Genomic DNA, 15,279 nt, shown 5'->3' on the forward strand with positions numbered 1-15,279 from the left:
TCCTGGGAAGGAACCCATAGGAGACCTCATATGGCACTAATTTTCACTTTCCCACATCTTTACTCGTTTGTTAAAGGAAGCCCAGTAGGGAGTAACAGCTCATCAATTAGCACTGTTGGGGGCTGGGAGGAGGGACCAGAAAGTGGAATTTGCTGTCTGTCGCACCTGCTGTGCGTGAGTCCCAGGTGAACCTCAGCAGGCCTGCCCAGAGCCCTCGCCCGCCCCGCCCCTGCAGAGGGCTGTCTGGTGCAGCTATGCAGGGGGCAGCGTGGGGCAGAGGTAAACGCTCACCGACCAGGATGAGGCCTGAGACCAAGTCCAGCTTCCTCCCAGATCAGCTGTGTGACCTTGCACAGCACACTGGCCTCTGGGACTTAAGGTTACTCTCCTGTTAAAAAATGAGGGTAGTCAGACCTTCCTGACAAGCGTACTTCAAAGCTTACCGTGAGGTTTGGCACCAAGTCTGTTCCAGTCATGCGACCCTAAAAACCAGTGGCTCAAACTAGACAGGCTGCATTTTTCTCTTCCCCACTTTGGTGCTTGGCCCCATGTCCATTCACAGCAAAGCGATGTTCAAAAGTGAGTTGGATATGTGGCTCCTTCTCAAAACTCCCTCACTTGGAGTAAAAGCCACTGTCGTCTCCCCAGCCCTGGAGTCTTGCACAGTCTGCCCCACCCTGCCCTGTCTGAGCTCCTGTCCCCCTTTCTCTCTCAGGCGTCCTCGCTGGCCCCTCGGAGGGGTCTGTATGTGTCTCAGCTTCTGCCAACTACGGTCTTCCCCTGATGGTCCAATGGCTTGCTTCCCCCTCAACCCCTGTCTTCTGGCCTTGTTCAAATGTCACATTCTCAGTCCCTAACTGCTCTGTTTAGTGCTTACAGCTACCCCATGATGTACTTACTAATATTAGTTCCACTCACCAGATGAGGGACTGGAAGCTTCCAGAGTGAAATAACTTGCCCGAATCTCATAAGTGGCTGTGTCAACCGTGATGCGCAGCCAGTCACGTATGGCAAAGAGGAACTCAAATAGTCCCAAGCAATGAAGGGTGTTTTTCAGCTTATACAGCTGAAATCCAGTGGAATGCGGCTTCAGGCAGGGTTTGATCAGGCTCTGGCACCATTTCTCATCTATGCTTGCAGCTCTACCTTCTCCATGGGTAGGCTTCATCTTCAGACTACCTTTCTTTATGGTAGCAAATGGCTTTTAACAGTTCTGGGGGTCATATCCCCACCTTACACTGGCCAAAGACAGAATATTACTTTAGGTACCTCCTGAAAAAAAAAAAAAAAAAGAACTGAAAAGTTTTCATTTCTTGAACTCCCTGGAAAATTATCTCCCCAATTTTTAGGTCATATGCATAATCCTGAGTCAAATGCTAAAGTGGAGGGTAAGGTCAACTTGACCCAAAGCCAGATGTACCAGGACCAGTAATTGCTAAGACAGGAGATAGGAGTGACCACAAACAGCATATGCCTACCAAAGGAGCCCAACCACTGGTTCTTAGGCAACCCAACTCCCAAGGCTATGTTCTTAACCACTCTGCTCCAAGCCTCTTAACAAGGGAAAGAATGCCATCATTGTGTGCAGATAATGTGCTTCTATGCCTGCAAACACCAAGACTCCACTTCAAGAGCTATCATTAAGAGACAAATGAACTGCTTTCCCAAGACTATAAAATAAAACAAAATGGAAGTTCTTTTTTCTCTCTGTTAGAAGTCCATGATGTTCAGAGGGGCGGAGCCTCCTTCTATCTTGTTCCTCATCTGTGTGGCAAAGGATGTTCTCCCAAACCCACGTAATAGGCAAATGGAAGGAAGGTGGGAGGAAGGAGGGAATGAGAATTCTTTCAAAGGAGATATCCTGGAAGTTCAAATATCATTCTGCTCGCCACCCTTTGGCCAGAAGCTGGTCCTGTAAGCACAGCCAGCTGCAGGGGGGGCTGGAAGTCAAGCCTTTAGCGGGGTAGCCCTGAACCCAGCTACCAATCCTAGTGCTGTCTGAGAAGGGAAGATGGGATTTTGAGAGATAACCAAAGCTTTTGTGATGGAAGATTGACAGAGAAGCCAGTTGGAGATGAGGAAGCAAAACCCAGTAGCTTTTCATTCTACCGAAAACAGCCAGGGAGAAAAAGAAATGGAAAATATCCTCGTTCAAAAAAGTGACCAAAACTACGTAATACCTGTCTACAAGCGAATGTACCCAGGAATTTACAGAGCGTAAATGAAGAGAACACTCAACATATTTTGAAGGAATCAAGATCTGGATGAAAAGCCGGGCATGACCCTGGGTGGAAAAACGACGTGTCCACACTCCTCAAATGAATGTATACGTTAATGGAATTCCCGTCACACTTCATGGAGGGATTTCCTAAAACCGGGCACAACTCGTCTCAGAAGAATAAATGCCTGAGAGTCACTACAAAAACACTGGAAGGAAACACGAGTGCAGGGGAGGCACTCCTATCGAACATTGTAACAGCCTACACATCTACTGTAATTAAACTGATAGAGTCCTGGCCCAGCGGTAAACAGTAGGTCAGTGGAACACAAGAGAGAATCCATAATCCTATCTTTGTATATGTAGAACTTGATAGAAAATGAGGGTCACATTACAAGTTATTGGGAAAGGTGAAATATTTCAACAAATATTGGTGAGACAACTGGCCATCCATTTGTAAGAAATAAAACTAGAATGTTACAACAAATTATTCTATATGATTGGGAGATTTTTTTTAATGTTTATTTATTTAGAGAGAGCGCAAGTAGAGAAGGGATAGAGAGACACACACACACAGAATCCGAAGCAGGCTCCAGGCTCCAAGCTGTCAGCACAGAGCCCGACGCGGGGCTCGAACTCACGAACCGCAAGATCATGACCCGAGCCGAAGTCGGATGCTCAACCGACTGAGCCACCCAGGCGCCCCTGGGAGATTTTAACACAAAAGATCTAGAAGTATTCTAAGAAAATATAGAAGGTTGTACAAAATATTTGGGGGTGGAATAGGTTTCTGGAAAATTAGAAGGACAATATACTCAAACTATAAAATTAACTTATTATTATTTAAATTTTTAAAACTTTCATGTGGCAAGAGGTACTGTCAGTAGAGTCTAAAGACAAACAACAAGCTAGGAGCAAATATTTGCAGTACACAGAGCACAGTGTAAATGTGTCTAATAGACACAGCTCTTGTTGAAAATTGATTATTGGGCCTGGATGGCTTAGCCGGCTGAGCGTCCGACTCTCGGTCTCAGCTGGGGTCATGATCCCAGGATCATGCGATGGATGGAGTCCCACATCAGGCTCCGTGCTGAGCGTGGAGCCTGCTTAAGATTCTCTCTCCCAATCTCACAGCTCGTGAGTTCGAGCCCCACGTCAGGCTCTGTGCTGGCGGCTCGGAGCCCAGAGCCTGCTTCGGATTCTGTGTGGGTCTCTCTCTCTGCCCCTAACCCACTCGCATTCCGTCTCCGTCTCTCTCAAAAATAAACATTAAAAAAAATTGTTTTAAAAGATTCTCTTTCCCTCTGCCCCTCTCCCTGCCTCTCTCTCAAAATATTTTCAAAAAAAATTTTTTAAAAGAAAATCATTCAGGATTCTAGACAGTTCCCAGGGAGTTGGTAACTGATCATGTGAGAAATGTTCAGCATCGGAGCACCCGGGCGGCTCAGTCAGTTAAGCATCCAACTTCAGATCGGGTCTTGATCTCACCATTCGGGAGTTCGAGCCCAGATCGGGCTCTCTGCTGTCAGTGCAGAGGCCTCTTCCGATCCTCTGCCTCCCTCTCCTTCTGCCCCTCCCCTGCTCATGCTCTCCATCTCTCAGAAATAAATAAAAACATTAAAGGGAAAAAAAAAACACCTTAAAAAAATGTGCAGCCTCATCTTCAGTGAGATACTACTATTCCTTGCCATGTGATTTGCAACAAGTAAAATCATTGAGAACAGTGCTGGTAACAATGCACGGAAATACTCACTCCCATATCCTGTTTAGGGTACCATAAATGACAACTTTAGAACATAATATGCAAACCCTTTGATCCTGCAGTCCCACTTGTGGGGATTTATCCGGTCAAATGAAAGTATCTGTATGTATGTAACGCTATGCTCAAGACCGCTAGGGCCGATACAGTCACAAGACAAACAAGTAAGCAACCCAAACTGCAAACCTATAGGGCGATTGGTGAATAAAATATGATACAACCACACTATGGGATGCTTTGCAGTTATAGGGCCACAATTTCTTATTTGAAACTCTTGGGGCCAGGTATGTTCTCGTATCTCGGAATTTTTCAGCTTAAAAATATATTTATGTTAAATAACATATACCTTAGTAATATGAAAAGAATATATGTCTAATAGATAAAAATACTTAAAAGCAACACATAGTATGTATTTTGTAACACCCCCATAGGGGTTAAATGAATCACCAAGGGGGATCAAATATATTTGGTAATCAAATATATTAACATTTTATAGCAAAACATGAATATTCACCGTAAGTGGAATAAATAGAACTATGAAGGGAAGTTTCAGGTCAAGTTTTATCACCAAGTAATCATCAAAATTATTGGATTTCTTTCCAATGGAGAACAAGGGTAAGGCCGTTGAGGACAGACCTATGTACATAGACCTGTGAATGGAAAGATGTCATGATGCATGGCTAAATGCAAAAGTAACTTCTGGAACAGCCCATGGACTTTGATCTCATGACTGTAAGGACAAACCAATATGTGTGGAGACACGTATGCAGAAAAGGGAGAAAGGACAGAGAACCAGGTGACTCCTGGTGGTTACGAGCGGGGGCGGGGGAGCGGCTCAGATGCACATTTGCAGTCTTTGACTTACTCTAATCAGCTGGTGTCACTTTCATAATGCAAATACTAATATTTTTTAAAGAAAGGGAGAAGTGAAGGAAAACCAAATTAAAGCCATACTGGAGGGTTTCAGGGTCCTCTCCGTGTGGTGGCTCTGCATGGAAGCCTACAGGTGTGCGGGCAGAAATGACCGAGACCCTCCCGTGCCTCACTGTCAACAACGGGACTGTGGATTTGTTTGTTAGTATTAGAAATGGGCCTGGGAGGGGCACCTGGATGGCCCAGTTGGTTGAGCGTCTGACTCTGGCTCAGGTCATGATCTCGCAGTTCGTGAGTTCGAGCCCCGCGTCAGGTTCTACACTGACAGCTTGGAGCCTGGAGCCTGCTTTTGATTCTGTGTCTCCCTCTCTGTGCCCCTTCCCTGCTTGTGCTCTTTCTCTCTGTCTCTGTCTCTGTCTCTGTCTCTCTCTCTCTCTCTCTCTTTAAAAAATAAATAAAACATTAAAAAAAAAAGAAACGGGGCCTGGGCAGGTGCGGGGGGCGGACCGGCCCTGGCTGCAGAAGGTGGGGTTTGAGCCACACCGAGGCGGGATAACACAGCTATGAGCAAACACATACGAGAAACCACCCAACGTGTGTGCCAGCCGCTGTAGCATTTTGCTTTTCTTAATCCCTGCCTCCTCCCAGCCGCTCTCTGGGGTGGGTATTTCGCTGCCACCCTCCCCACTTTACAGACGAGGAAAATGAGGCCCAGGGACACTAAGTGCCTCGCCCAAGATCAGACAACTAATCACAGCCCAGCTGAGACCCAAAGCAAGTCAGTGTAGCTCAGAGTCTGTGCCCACCGCTAGGCCGCGCTGCCTCCCTGCGGGTAGGACGTGGCACGGACGCCAAGTCCAGCCCCAGAGGCTGCGGCAGCTGCATGTTCTAAGGAAGCCCCCTGGGTGGGCACATGCTGCGTCCGGCCTCAAGGGGTTCCCAGCAAGGGCCTGGCTAGATGACTTAAGCTTCACCCACAAGCACCCGAAGGGAATTGGACATCCTCACGGAGTACCCGGCTGCCGCATCCCACTCAGGAGCTCTGGACACAGCGTCTGGCAGAAGCCTGCCCACACATCAGGGCTGGCAGCTAAGCCTGAGATTGGGGATTTGCACGTGAACCCACTGGTGCTCTCTCTGTCCACTGCGTCCGATGCTATCAGGCGCACGTCTCGAGTGAGCCTCATGGCACCTGCTCTGGCGGGTGTCTGTGCACCTCCTGGGGGTTCCCCCCAGGCCCTCCCAACGTCAGTTTTCTGTACGCAAGCCACTTGGGTGTTTAAGTCCCAGCATCCCGAACACAGCTTTCAGGTTTTCAAATCCAACCATTTTCACATGATGTGATGACAAACAGAGAAATGTGATTGCGTTTACGTCTGGCATTCAGGGGTCTCAGGGTTGGCTCTGGTATGTACCAAGTTCCCCGGGAGGCCAGTACTAACTGTCAGAATGCTACTCTGTCCCTCTCACCCCCTTCCTTCCCTGCTTCTCTTCACCCCCTTTACCCCACATCTCCTGTCTCCTTCCTTCTCGGTCCTTCTTACTTCCTTCTCAGGCTTCTTAAACACTTACATATGGGTGCGCCCAGCCTCTCTGTGTCCCATCTGCTGCCATTACTTTAGGCTCGATGGAAGGTGGTCTCAAATACCCAGCCACCTCCCCACTGGATTCCTCAGGCCCCCACTGACCATAGCAAACAGCAGAATGAGAGTGTCCTCTGGGCATGAAAACCCTCTCTCCACCCTCTCTCCTCGCCATGGCCACTCAACTTCCTGGGTGAGGGAGTCCAGACTGACCCTTTTCATTTATTTACCGTGAGCTTTTACTCTCTGGGTCAGTGCCTCCAAACTTTTAATCCATAAACGTTTGCATCATGTCCTCATTAGATTTGTTTACTTAAAAGTAATATGCATATGTCACCAAAAATTCACATTGTTAAGACTGGCAGAGGGGCGCCTGGATGGCTCAGTTGGTTGAGCGACCAACTCTAGCTTTCGGCTCAGGTTGTGATCCCAGGGTCATGGGATCGAGCCCTGCATCAGACTCCACACTGAGCGTGGAGCCTGGTTGAGATTCTCACTATCTCTCTCTCTCTCTCTCTCTCTCTCTCTCTCTCTCTAAACAAACAAACAAGAAAAAAAAAACTTGCACATCACTGAGACATTTTTTGTGTGTATGTGTATATATACCTACACATTCAAATGGTATTAACTGTCTCCATGTTATTAATTAAATTCTCAAAACTTATTCATCTTACAGCTGAAACTTTATACCTTTGACCAAACTCTCCCTATTCCTCCCAACCCCAGACCCTGGCAACCACTTTCTATTCTCTGCTTCTGTGCGCTTTTTTTTTTAATGTAGATTCCACATAGAAGTGATACATTCTGTATTTGTCTTTCTCAATCTGGCTTATTTCATTTAGCATGTGATATCCTCAGATCCATCCATGTTGTCAAAAAAACGCCAGGATGTCCTCCCTTCTCATGGCTGAATGGTACTCCATTGTTTATACACACCACATCTTCCTTATCCTTGCAGCCATTGGTGGACCTTACATTGTCCTAAATTTGTCTAAGTTTGTCTACTGTGAATAATGCTGCCCAAACTAGACATTTTCAAAGTATCAGATAAAAATAGTATTCTGTATAGAAGTTCTAATATGTTCTTGTACCCACCATACAGCCCACAGCTTTAAGTAGACAAGGAAATAGCCCAGCCGTCTGCAGCTCTTGCTAACTGGGGTTTCTGTTTCTCTATCTCCAGGACATGTTCACATCACAGACTTCAACATAGCGACGATCGTGAAAGGAGCAGAAAAGGCTTCCTCTATGGCTGGGACCAAGCCCTACATGGGTGAGTGTTCCAGGCCCCTTTGGGGTGTTGTAGGCCCAGTGCCTGAGGCATCAGCATTCCTGTGCTTCACCCCCACCCCACCCCCACGCCTACCTGCCACCCCCACACCAGGCCCCATCCGCTCCCGGTAGGTGCCAGGCACTCTCACACTTTTGTCTTTGCTGTCTTCCCTGCCAGGAAGACCTTCTCCTCCTGTGATTTCTAGAGGACTCCTACCCAGATAGAAAACCTTGCTTCAGGGGAAAAAAAAAAAAAAAAGGCAGACAAAACCATTTTTTTCTTTTTTATTAATGTCCAGTGGTGTTGCCAAAATATAACTTTGGTATTGGTCATGTGGGGTCTATATTCTTAGGTACACAGTGTTTTTCCAATGTGTTTTTTCAAGTTGGTTTTTCTTTAAGACCTTTGATGGAAGTATCATTTTTAGTAAGCATGCTATCTCCTTACTTTGTTTTCTCCAGGGACACCTACTGTCTGAATGTGGGGCCTTTACAAATCTTCAATATTTTGTGATTTTCAAATATTTTGTATCTCTTCCTTTATTTGTTTAAAACTTTCCTCATTTTTCTCTTTCTCCTTCTTTTAAAGATTATCTGTTGTGTTTATTTGCTTTGTGTGCTTTCTAGGAAAATATTTATTGCAGAAGTAATTTTCCCTTTATTTCTATTTTTTTCCTGAATTTTCTTGCCTGATTTCTGAGTTTTTTAAATTCCAATTTATGTTGTTCTTTCATGTCTTGCATAGTTTTCTTAATGTCTATATTAATTATTAATTCTTAATGTCTATATTAGTTATTGATGACTGTGTAGCAACGCAAGTCAAAACTTAGTGGCTTATATCATGTTCACTGATTGGAAGAATTACGACTGTTCAAATGTCCATACCACCCAAAGCAATCCACAGATTCAGTGCAATCCCTATCAAAATACCAATAGTGTTTTTAATAGAACTAGAAGAAATAATTCTAAAATTTGCATGGAACTACAAAAGGCCCCTGAATAGTCAAAGCATTCGTGTCAAAGAAGAAGAAAGCTGGCAGTATCACAGTCCCAGATTTCAAGCTATACTGCAAACTGCAAACTGCAGTAACCAAAACAGTATGGTACTGGTACAAAAACAGACACAGAGGTCGATGGGATGGAATAGAGAGCCCAGAACTAAACTCACACATACACGGTTAATCAGTCTATGACAAAGGAGGCAAGAATACACAATAGGAAGGTGACAGTCTCTTTAACAAATGGTGCTGGGAAGACTGGACAGCTACGTGCAAAAGAATGAAACCGGACCCCTTTCTTACATCATTCACAAAAATAAACTCAAAATGGGTGAAAGACCCAAATGTGAGACCTGAAACCATAAAACCCTTAGATGAGAGCACAGAGAAACACTGGCCATAACAACATTTTTTTGGATAGGTCTTTTCAGGCAATTAAACTATTGGAATTACATCAAAATAAAAAGCTTCTGCACAGTGAAGGAAACAATGAGCAAGATGAAAAGACAACCTACAAAATGGGAGAAGACATTTGCAAATGACATATCTAATGAAGGGTTTGTATCCAAGAACTTCTATTGTTGTATAATGATAATAATTCCATTAAAAATGGGCAGAAGGCATGAATAGACATTTTTTTCCAGAGGAGACATCCAGATGGCCAACAGGCACATGGAAACATGCTCATCATCACTCATCATCAGGGAAGTGCTAGTCAAAACCACAATGAGATGCCGCTTCACACCTGTCAGAATGGCTAGTAACAAAAAGACAAGAAATAACAAGTGTTGGTGAGGATGTGGAGAAGGAGTCTCGTGCACTGTTGGTGGGAATGCGGACGGGTGCAGCCGCTGTGGAAAACAGTATGGAATCTCCTCAAAAAAAAAATCAAAACTAGAACTACTATATGATCCAGTAATTCCAGTGCTGGATGTTTACCCAAAGAAAACAAAAACACTAATTCAAAAACATATAGGCTCCCTTCCTGGATTGCGACATTATTTACAATAGCCAAGATACAGAGGCAACCTAAGCGTCCATCGATGGATGAATGGATAAAGAAGATGTGGTGTATATACACAATGGAGTATTACTCAGTCATAAAGAGGAATGAGATCTCACCATTTGCAACCACATGGATGAGCCTGGAGGGTATTATGCTAAGTGAAATATAGAAAGACAAATACGATATGGTCTCATTCATATGTAGAATCTAAAACACAAAACAAATAAACAAGCAAACAAAAGGCAGAAACAGACCCATCATTCAGAGAACAAGCTGATGGTTACCAGAGGGGGAGGTAGATAGGGGGAGGGGGAAGTGGGGGAAGGGGAGAGGGAGGTACACACTTCTACTTAGGGAAGAAATGAGTCACGTGATGAAAGGCACAGCATAGGGAACATAGTCGATGGCACTTTCATAGCGTTGTATGGTGACAGGTGGTAGCTATACCTGTGGTGAGCACAGCATAACGTGTACAGCATAACGTGTATAGCATTGTGGAATCACCTGAAACTAATGGAACACTGGGTGTCAACTGTACTTCAATGAAAAACAAAGAAAGGATGTTTGGAGATGACAAAAAATACGTTTGGAGAATGATAAATGAACATTGTTTTAGAAAACACTTAGTGGCTTAGAGGAGTGACATCGTGCTGTGTCTCACAACCCACCATTTGCCTGAATGGTTCCTCTGCTGGCTTAGGCTGGGCTCACTCATCCACTGGGGGCGGAGCTCAGCTAGGACAGCTGAGTTCAATGGGTCTTTCTCTATGTGGCCTTGCATCACTGGGGGGACTGAGTGAGCTTGCTCACGTGGTGGCAGTGGTTTCCAGAAGGAGAACCCACTTCCCACATGCTTTCAAGCTTCTGCTTGTTTCACATTTCTTGACATCCAATTGACCAAAGCAAGTCACATGACCACGACCAGAGACCATGTGGGAGGGGACTGCAGGGGGCATGGATACCAGAAGGGCTGACTCATTGGGTAACCATTAATGAAACAACCAATCACATCTTTTAATGCTTCTGAAATAGTAGGTCACGGTTTTCCTCTGTTTTGATATAGAGGGTCGTGCATCTTTCTGATCCATCGTCATTGTTAAGTGAGTTATTCTGCTCTTTATTTTCTTTCCTCTTAGGATAACTTTGCATGGAATTTGACTTTGATACCTTTCTGTTTCTTTATTTTAATGTGAAATTAGTTTTCCTAAACTTTTGGATGATGATGTGGTTCAGGCGAGCTTTTCTTTTCTTTCTTTCTTTTAATTAGATGTTTATTTATTGGGGCGCCTGGGTGGCTCAGTCGATTAAGCATCCGACTTCAGGTCAGGTCATGATCTCGAGGTTTGTGAGTTCGAGCCCTGCGTCGGCCTCTGTGCTGACAGCTCAGAGCCTGGAGTCTGCTTCAGATTCTGTGTCTCCCTCTCTCTCTGCCCCCCCATCCTCTGTCTCTCTATGTCTCTCAGAAATAAATAAAAACATTTGAATTTTTTTTTAATTTATTTTAAGAAAAAGAGCGCAACCAGGACAGGGGCAGAGAGAGAGGAGAAAGAGAATCTTAAGCAGATTCCGTGCTCAGCACAGAGCCTGATGCAGGGCTTGATCCCATGACTCTGAGATCACGACCTGAGTCAATATCAAGAGTCAGATACTCAACCGACTGAGCCTCCCAGGTGCCCCCAGGGTAGCTCTTCTAATCGAACATCTTCTGTTGTTTTTAAGAGTGTCCAAATCCACTGGGACTTGCTATCTGGGACTTCCTGATCTGTTCTCCTTCCCCACTTTGATCTGGAACATCTCTTTCTTTAGTCCATGGGGGCCCCTGTCCCACTGAGCTTTGATTCCACTTTCAACAGTTTCTCCTTGGGGCTCCTTCTAGAAGGAAGCTCCAGCTGGACGACAGACATTTGGGGTCCCAGACTGACCTGCCCCCACAGAGCACTGGACTGGATAGGCTCTTCCATACTGTAGCCACTGTTCTCAAACTGGCCAGCTAGGCCTTCCAGGAAATTCTTGCAGGCTGTGTTGGCGCTCTCTGTTCTCTAGCCCATCATATCCAGTCCTGTGTCTTCTCTGTTTCCCTCTGTTCAGAAATCACTACCACGGGAGTCTCGTCACTATTGCTGGTTTGTTTTCACGCACTTACACTTAGGGACTTGTGGGGAGACAACTTAGTTTTGTAGGAAGTGTCACGCATGGGTTTTGGCTTAGCTGTTTATCTGCTCTGTCAGTTCACATGCGTCGATGTGTAGAGATTCAAAACTATGTCATCACCTCCGAGAATTCACTACGTGTGTCGTTCATCTTTTACTTATTAAATAAGTGAAGTTTGGCCACAAATAATGGTAAAAATAGTCCTTCTTAGTATTTGCTACGTGCCCAGCCATTGAGCTAAGTGCTTTCCATCCACAGTCTTATTTAATGTCACAAACAGGCACAATTATTCATTCCCATTTTAGAGCTGAGGAAAGACGTCGGTGATGAGAGTCAGACCCACGTCAGCGTGAACACCAGAAGGCATGCATTCAAGGGAGCCTGTTCACTTCAGTTAGTCCCCTTGGGATGCTGAATCTTCACACCGATACGGCTTTCACCGATACGGTCTTTCTGATATCCCTTTACAGAAGGTTCCAGAGCTGAGGCTAGTCTGTCCAAGGAGGCCACTGACTTAACAAATGGCTGGGAGAACAGGAGTGGGAGGGATGTTAGGGCTGCCTCCCAGGCTTCCATCTTGCACAGCGATGTAGACTATAGTGATGTCCTCTGTGTGGGAAGCACAACGGGGCCCACAGGTGTGTGGGGTTCCAGGAAATTGAGTTTGAAATTGAGGTGTCTGGGAAATGCTGTCCAGGCTCCTGGAGTGATGTGGACAGGATTGCGGACTGGGGAGTTACCAGCACTGAGATTCGGCAGAGCCGAGGCAGTGACAGGGTCCCCCAGGGAGGACACAGAAGAGAGGAAGAGTGCCAAGCCTGAGGCCCAGGGGACACCATGCCAGGAGCAGCCAATAGAACTGAACGAGCCATCATCTCCAGAAGGGCAGTGAGGAGGCAGAAAGGACATAAGGAGAAATGTGTCCCATTTGGAGCCGCCTTCGTAACCCTGTAAGTTAGTTCTGACTTCCTTTAAGCTATTCCCCAAAAAGCAGACTGATCTCCAGGAGTGTAGACCGTAGGCCACAGGAGAAATTCAGGTTAGTATTGTACCAGCCCTTTCTTCTCTGCCTCTGCTCCATCGCCATGCATAGCAGACTTTCCGGCACCTCCTCAGAGATGCCACCGGGCCTGCCCCAGCCTCATTCCCTGACTGCCCAGTGATGTCCTGGCTCCCAGCCTCTGGGGAAGCAGGCAAGTGGTGACCCAGCTGGCCACTCTCCACAGGGGCCCCACGTCCAAAAGGGAGAAGAAAAGCAACACGTATTGTGACCCTGCTACATGTTTGTCATTGCAATTATCTATTTATTTATTTTGAGAGAGAGCGAGCACAAGCAGGGGAGGGGCGGGGGGGGGGGAGAGAGAGAGAGAGAGAGAGAGAGAGAGAGAGAGAGAGAGAGAATCCCAAGCAGGCTCTGCACTGTCAGTGCGGAGCCCAATGCGGGGCTTGAACTCACAGACCGTGATATCGTGGCCTGAGCCGAAACCAAGAGTTGGACACTTAACCACCTGAGCTACCCTCGGAAGATCCATGTGAGGTTTCTACATCTCTCCATTGTATAGATGAGGAAGCTGAGGCCCAGGGAGGTTGATTCACCTACCCAGAGTTACACCGCTGGCAAGTCAAGGAGCCAGAATTTGAAGCCACGTCTGTTCGGATCCAAAGTCCACACTTTTGCCACACACCAAGCTGCCTTTTGACTCGGAGTTCCTGCGTTGCAAAGCCGTGTTTCTCACACAAGACAAAAGTCTATCGTCCCAAGTGTATGTGGGATTCGGGGCTCCTGGTTTCCTTCTATTTAAAGGAGCTTCAGCCCTATGTTAATGAACACGTGAACAGGAGAGAGTTTTACGGGATTTAGCAGGCACAACTGATTTACCCAGTGGATCTATTTTCGGACACCATGGGAGTTTACTGGGGAGGACGGGGTGAGGGAGAGAGCTCTCTCAATAAATTCAAACCCTACAGCTCCCACGGCTGTAAACTCCTGAGGTCAAGTGGCAGCTTGGTCGATTTTGTTCACTTGCGTGATTCAGTTCAAAGGCCCAATAACAAGCTCCCAGAATGTTCCAAACACAGATTCAGAGAACAGGCTGATGAGTAAGCTCCCAGAGGTTGCTCATGAAGGATGATCCTCGAAGAGGCATTTGCATGGAACTGAATTTTCATTAATTAAAAGAGCAGATGGCACTCACAATCAGGGAAAAATAGAAATCTCTCTGAAATGTGCCAGATTAGAAGTCAGAAATGTTCCAGCGGCCGCCCAGGGCTTCAGAGTTTATTCATCTGTGGTGAAATGAAGAGTCAAGTGTTCATTCAGCGAATATTTACAGAACATTTAGGAGATGAAGGGCTCAGAGATGAGTGATGTTCTCCGGGGCCTCGGAGGCTCCCCGGCTAGTGGGGCAGACAGACGCGTGGGCACAGGTGTAAACAGGACCCTGTCAAGACAGATTCCTGGAGAAGGTGACAATCTGAGTTAGACTCTGAGGGTGCGTTCTGAGTTTGCCTGTTCGGTAAGGACAAGGAGAGGCCGTTTCAGGCAGGGGCAACAGCCAGGGCAGAGGCACAGAGGAGGCAACAGCATGGTGTAGGGGGGAAATATGCAGTTTTATTTTTTTTATAGCTTATGGAAAAAGACAGGGTGGGGTGGGAACCAAGATGAGGGTCTTGAGTTGACAGTACTCAGGCCAAAGATGAGGGTCTTGAGTGCCATGGTAGGGACTGCGGAACGAGCTGAAAGCCAGGAGTGGGCCCAGGTGAAGTGTGGCCTCAGCGTGGGGCAGTCTGGGTGTCTCACACTAGTGGCCGATCTCGTTACCCAACATATGCACGTTAACATGCTCAACATGGCAAGTCCTCAAGAAGTGTTGGCCGCCAGACCAACTGATAGTTTCCTCATCTGAGAGATGGGGTGGACGGTTCTCAATCTGCCTCAGTAAGTTGTCTGTGAAGATTTTGTGCCGTGGCTGTAGAAGGCACGTAACGTAATGCCTGACAAACAGTAGATGCACACAACTGGTAGCTGGTAGCGTTATTGTTATTATTTCCATTATTTCTATCGTTATTGTTTAGATGGTTGATTATTTGGTATCAGCTTAGCATTGGGAATCCAGAGCCTGGATTGGGAATCCCCTTGCCTTACGGAGCTCACAGTCAAGCGGGGAAAACGGACCCTAAACAGCTCCTGGTTCACGATCAGAGCAGGGTTGGCTGGAGGACGCTGGGTGCACTGGGGGACCAGTGCCAGCACTCACCAAATGTTAGTTCCCTTCCGCAGGAGGCTGCAGTGAGCAGACAAGTGTGGCTTTGGAGCCATCATGATGATGGGAGTATGTTTCTTGTTGAAATGATTGAGGCTAGTGAAGTTTGCTGACTCTTGTGTCAGAGGGAGTAACAGAGCCAGCATTCAGACCCAG

At 46.3% G+C, this 15,279-nt stretch overlaps 1 protein-coding gene across 8 annotated transcripts in view; it reads left to right on the plus strand.

The window, feature by feature from the left end:
- STK32B (serine/threonine kinase 32B) overlaps positions 1 to 15,279 on the plus strand; it is a 387,425-nt gene that overhangs the window by 319,989 nt on the left and 52,157 nt on the right. For 7 of the 8 annotated variants that reach the window (XM_053217583.1, XM_027033784.2, XM_027033772.2 and 4 more), the window contains one exon: positions 7,617 to 7,706. The exons of the other annotated variant lie outside the window; for it this stretch is intronic. In XM_053217583.1, the coding sequence (XP_053073558.1) occupies positions 7,617 to 7,706 (90 nt within the window). The remainder of the gene's footprint in view (positions 1 to 7,616; positions 7,707 to 15,279) is intronic. 8 annotated transcript variants of the gene reach the window in all.

Source organism: Acinonyx jubatus, chromosome B1 (assembly GCF_027475565.1).
Source record: "Acinonyx jubatus isolate Ajub_Pintada_27869175 chromosome B1, VMU_Ajub_asm_v1.0, whole genome shotgun sequence".
NCBI lineage: Eukaryota > Metazoa > Chordata > Mammalia > Carnivora > Felidae > Acinonyx > Acinonyx jubatus.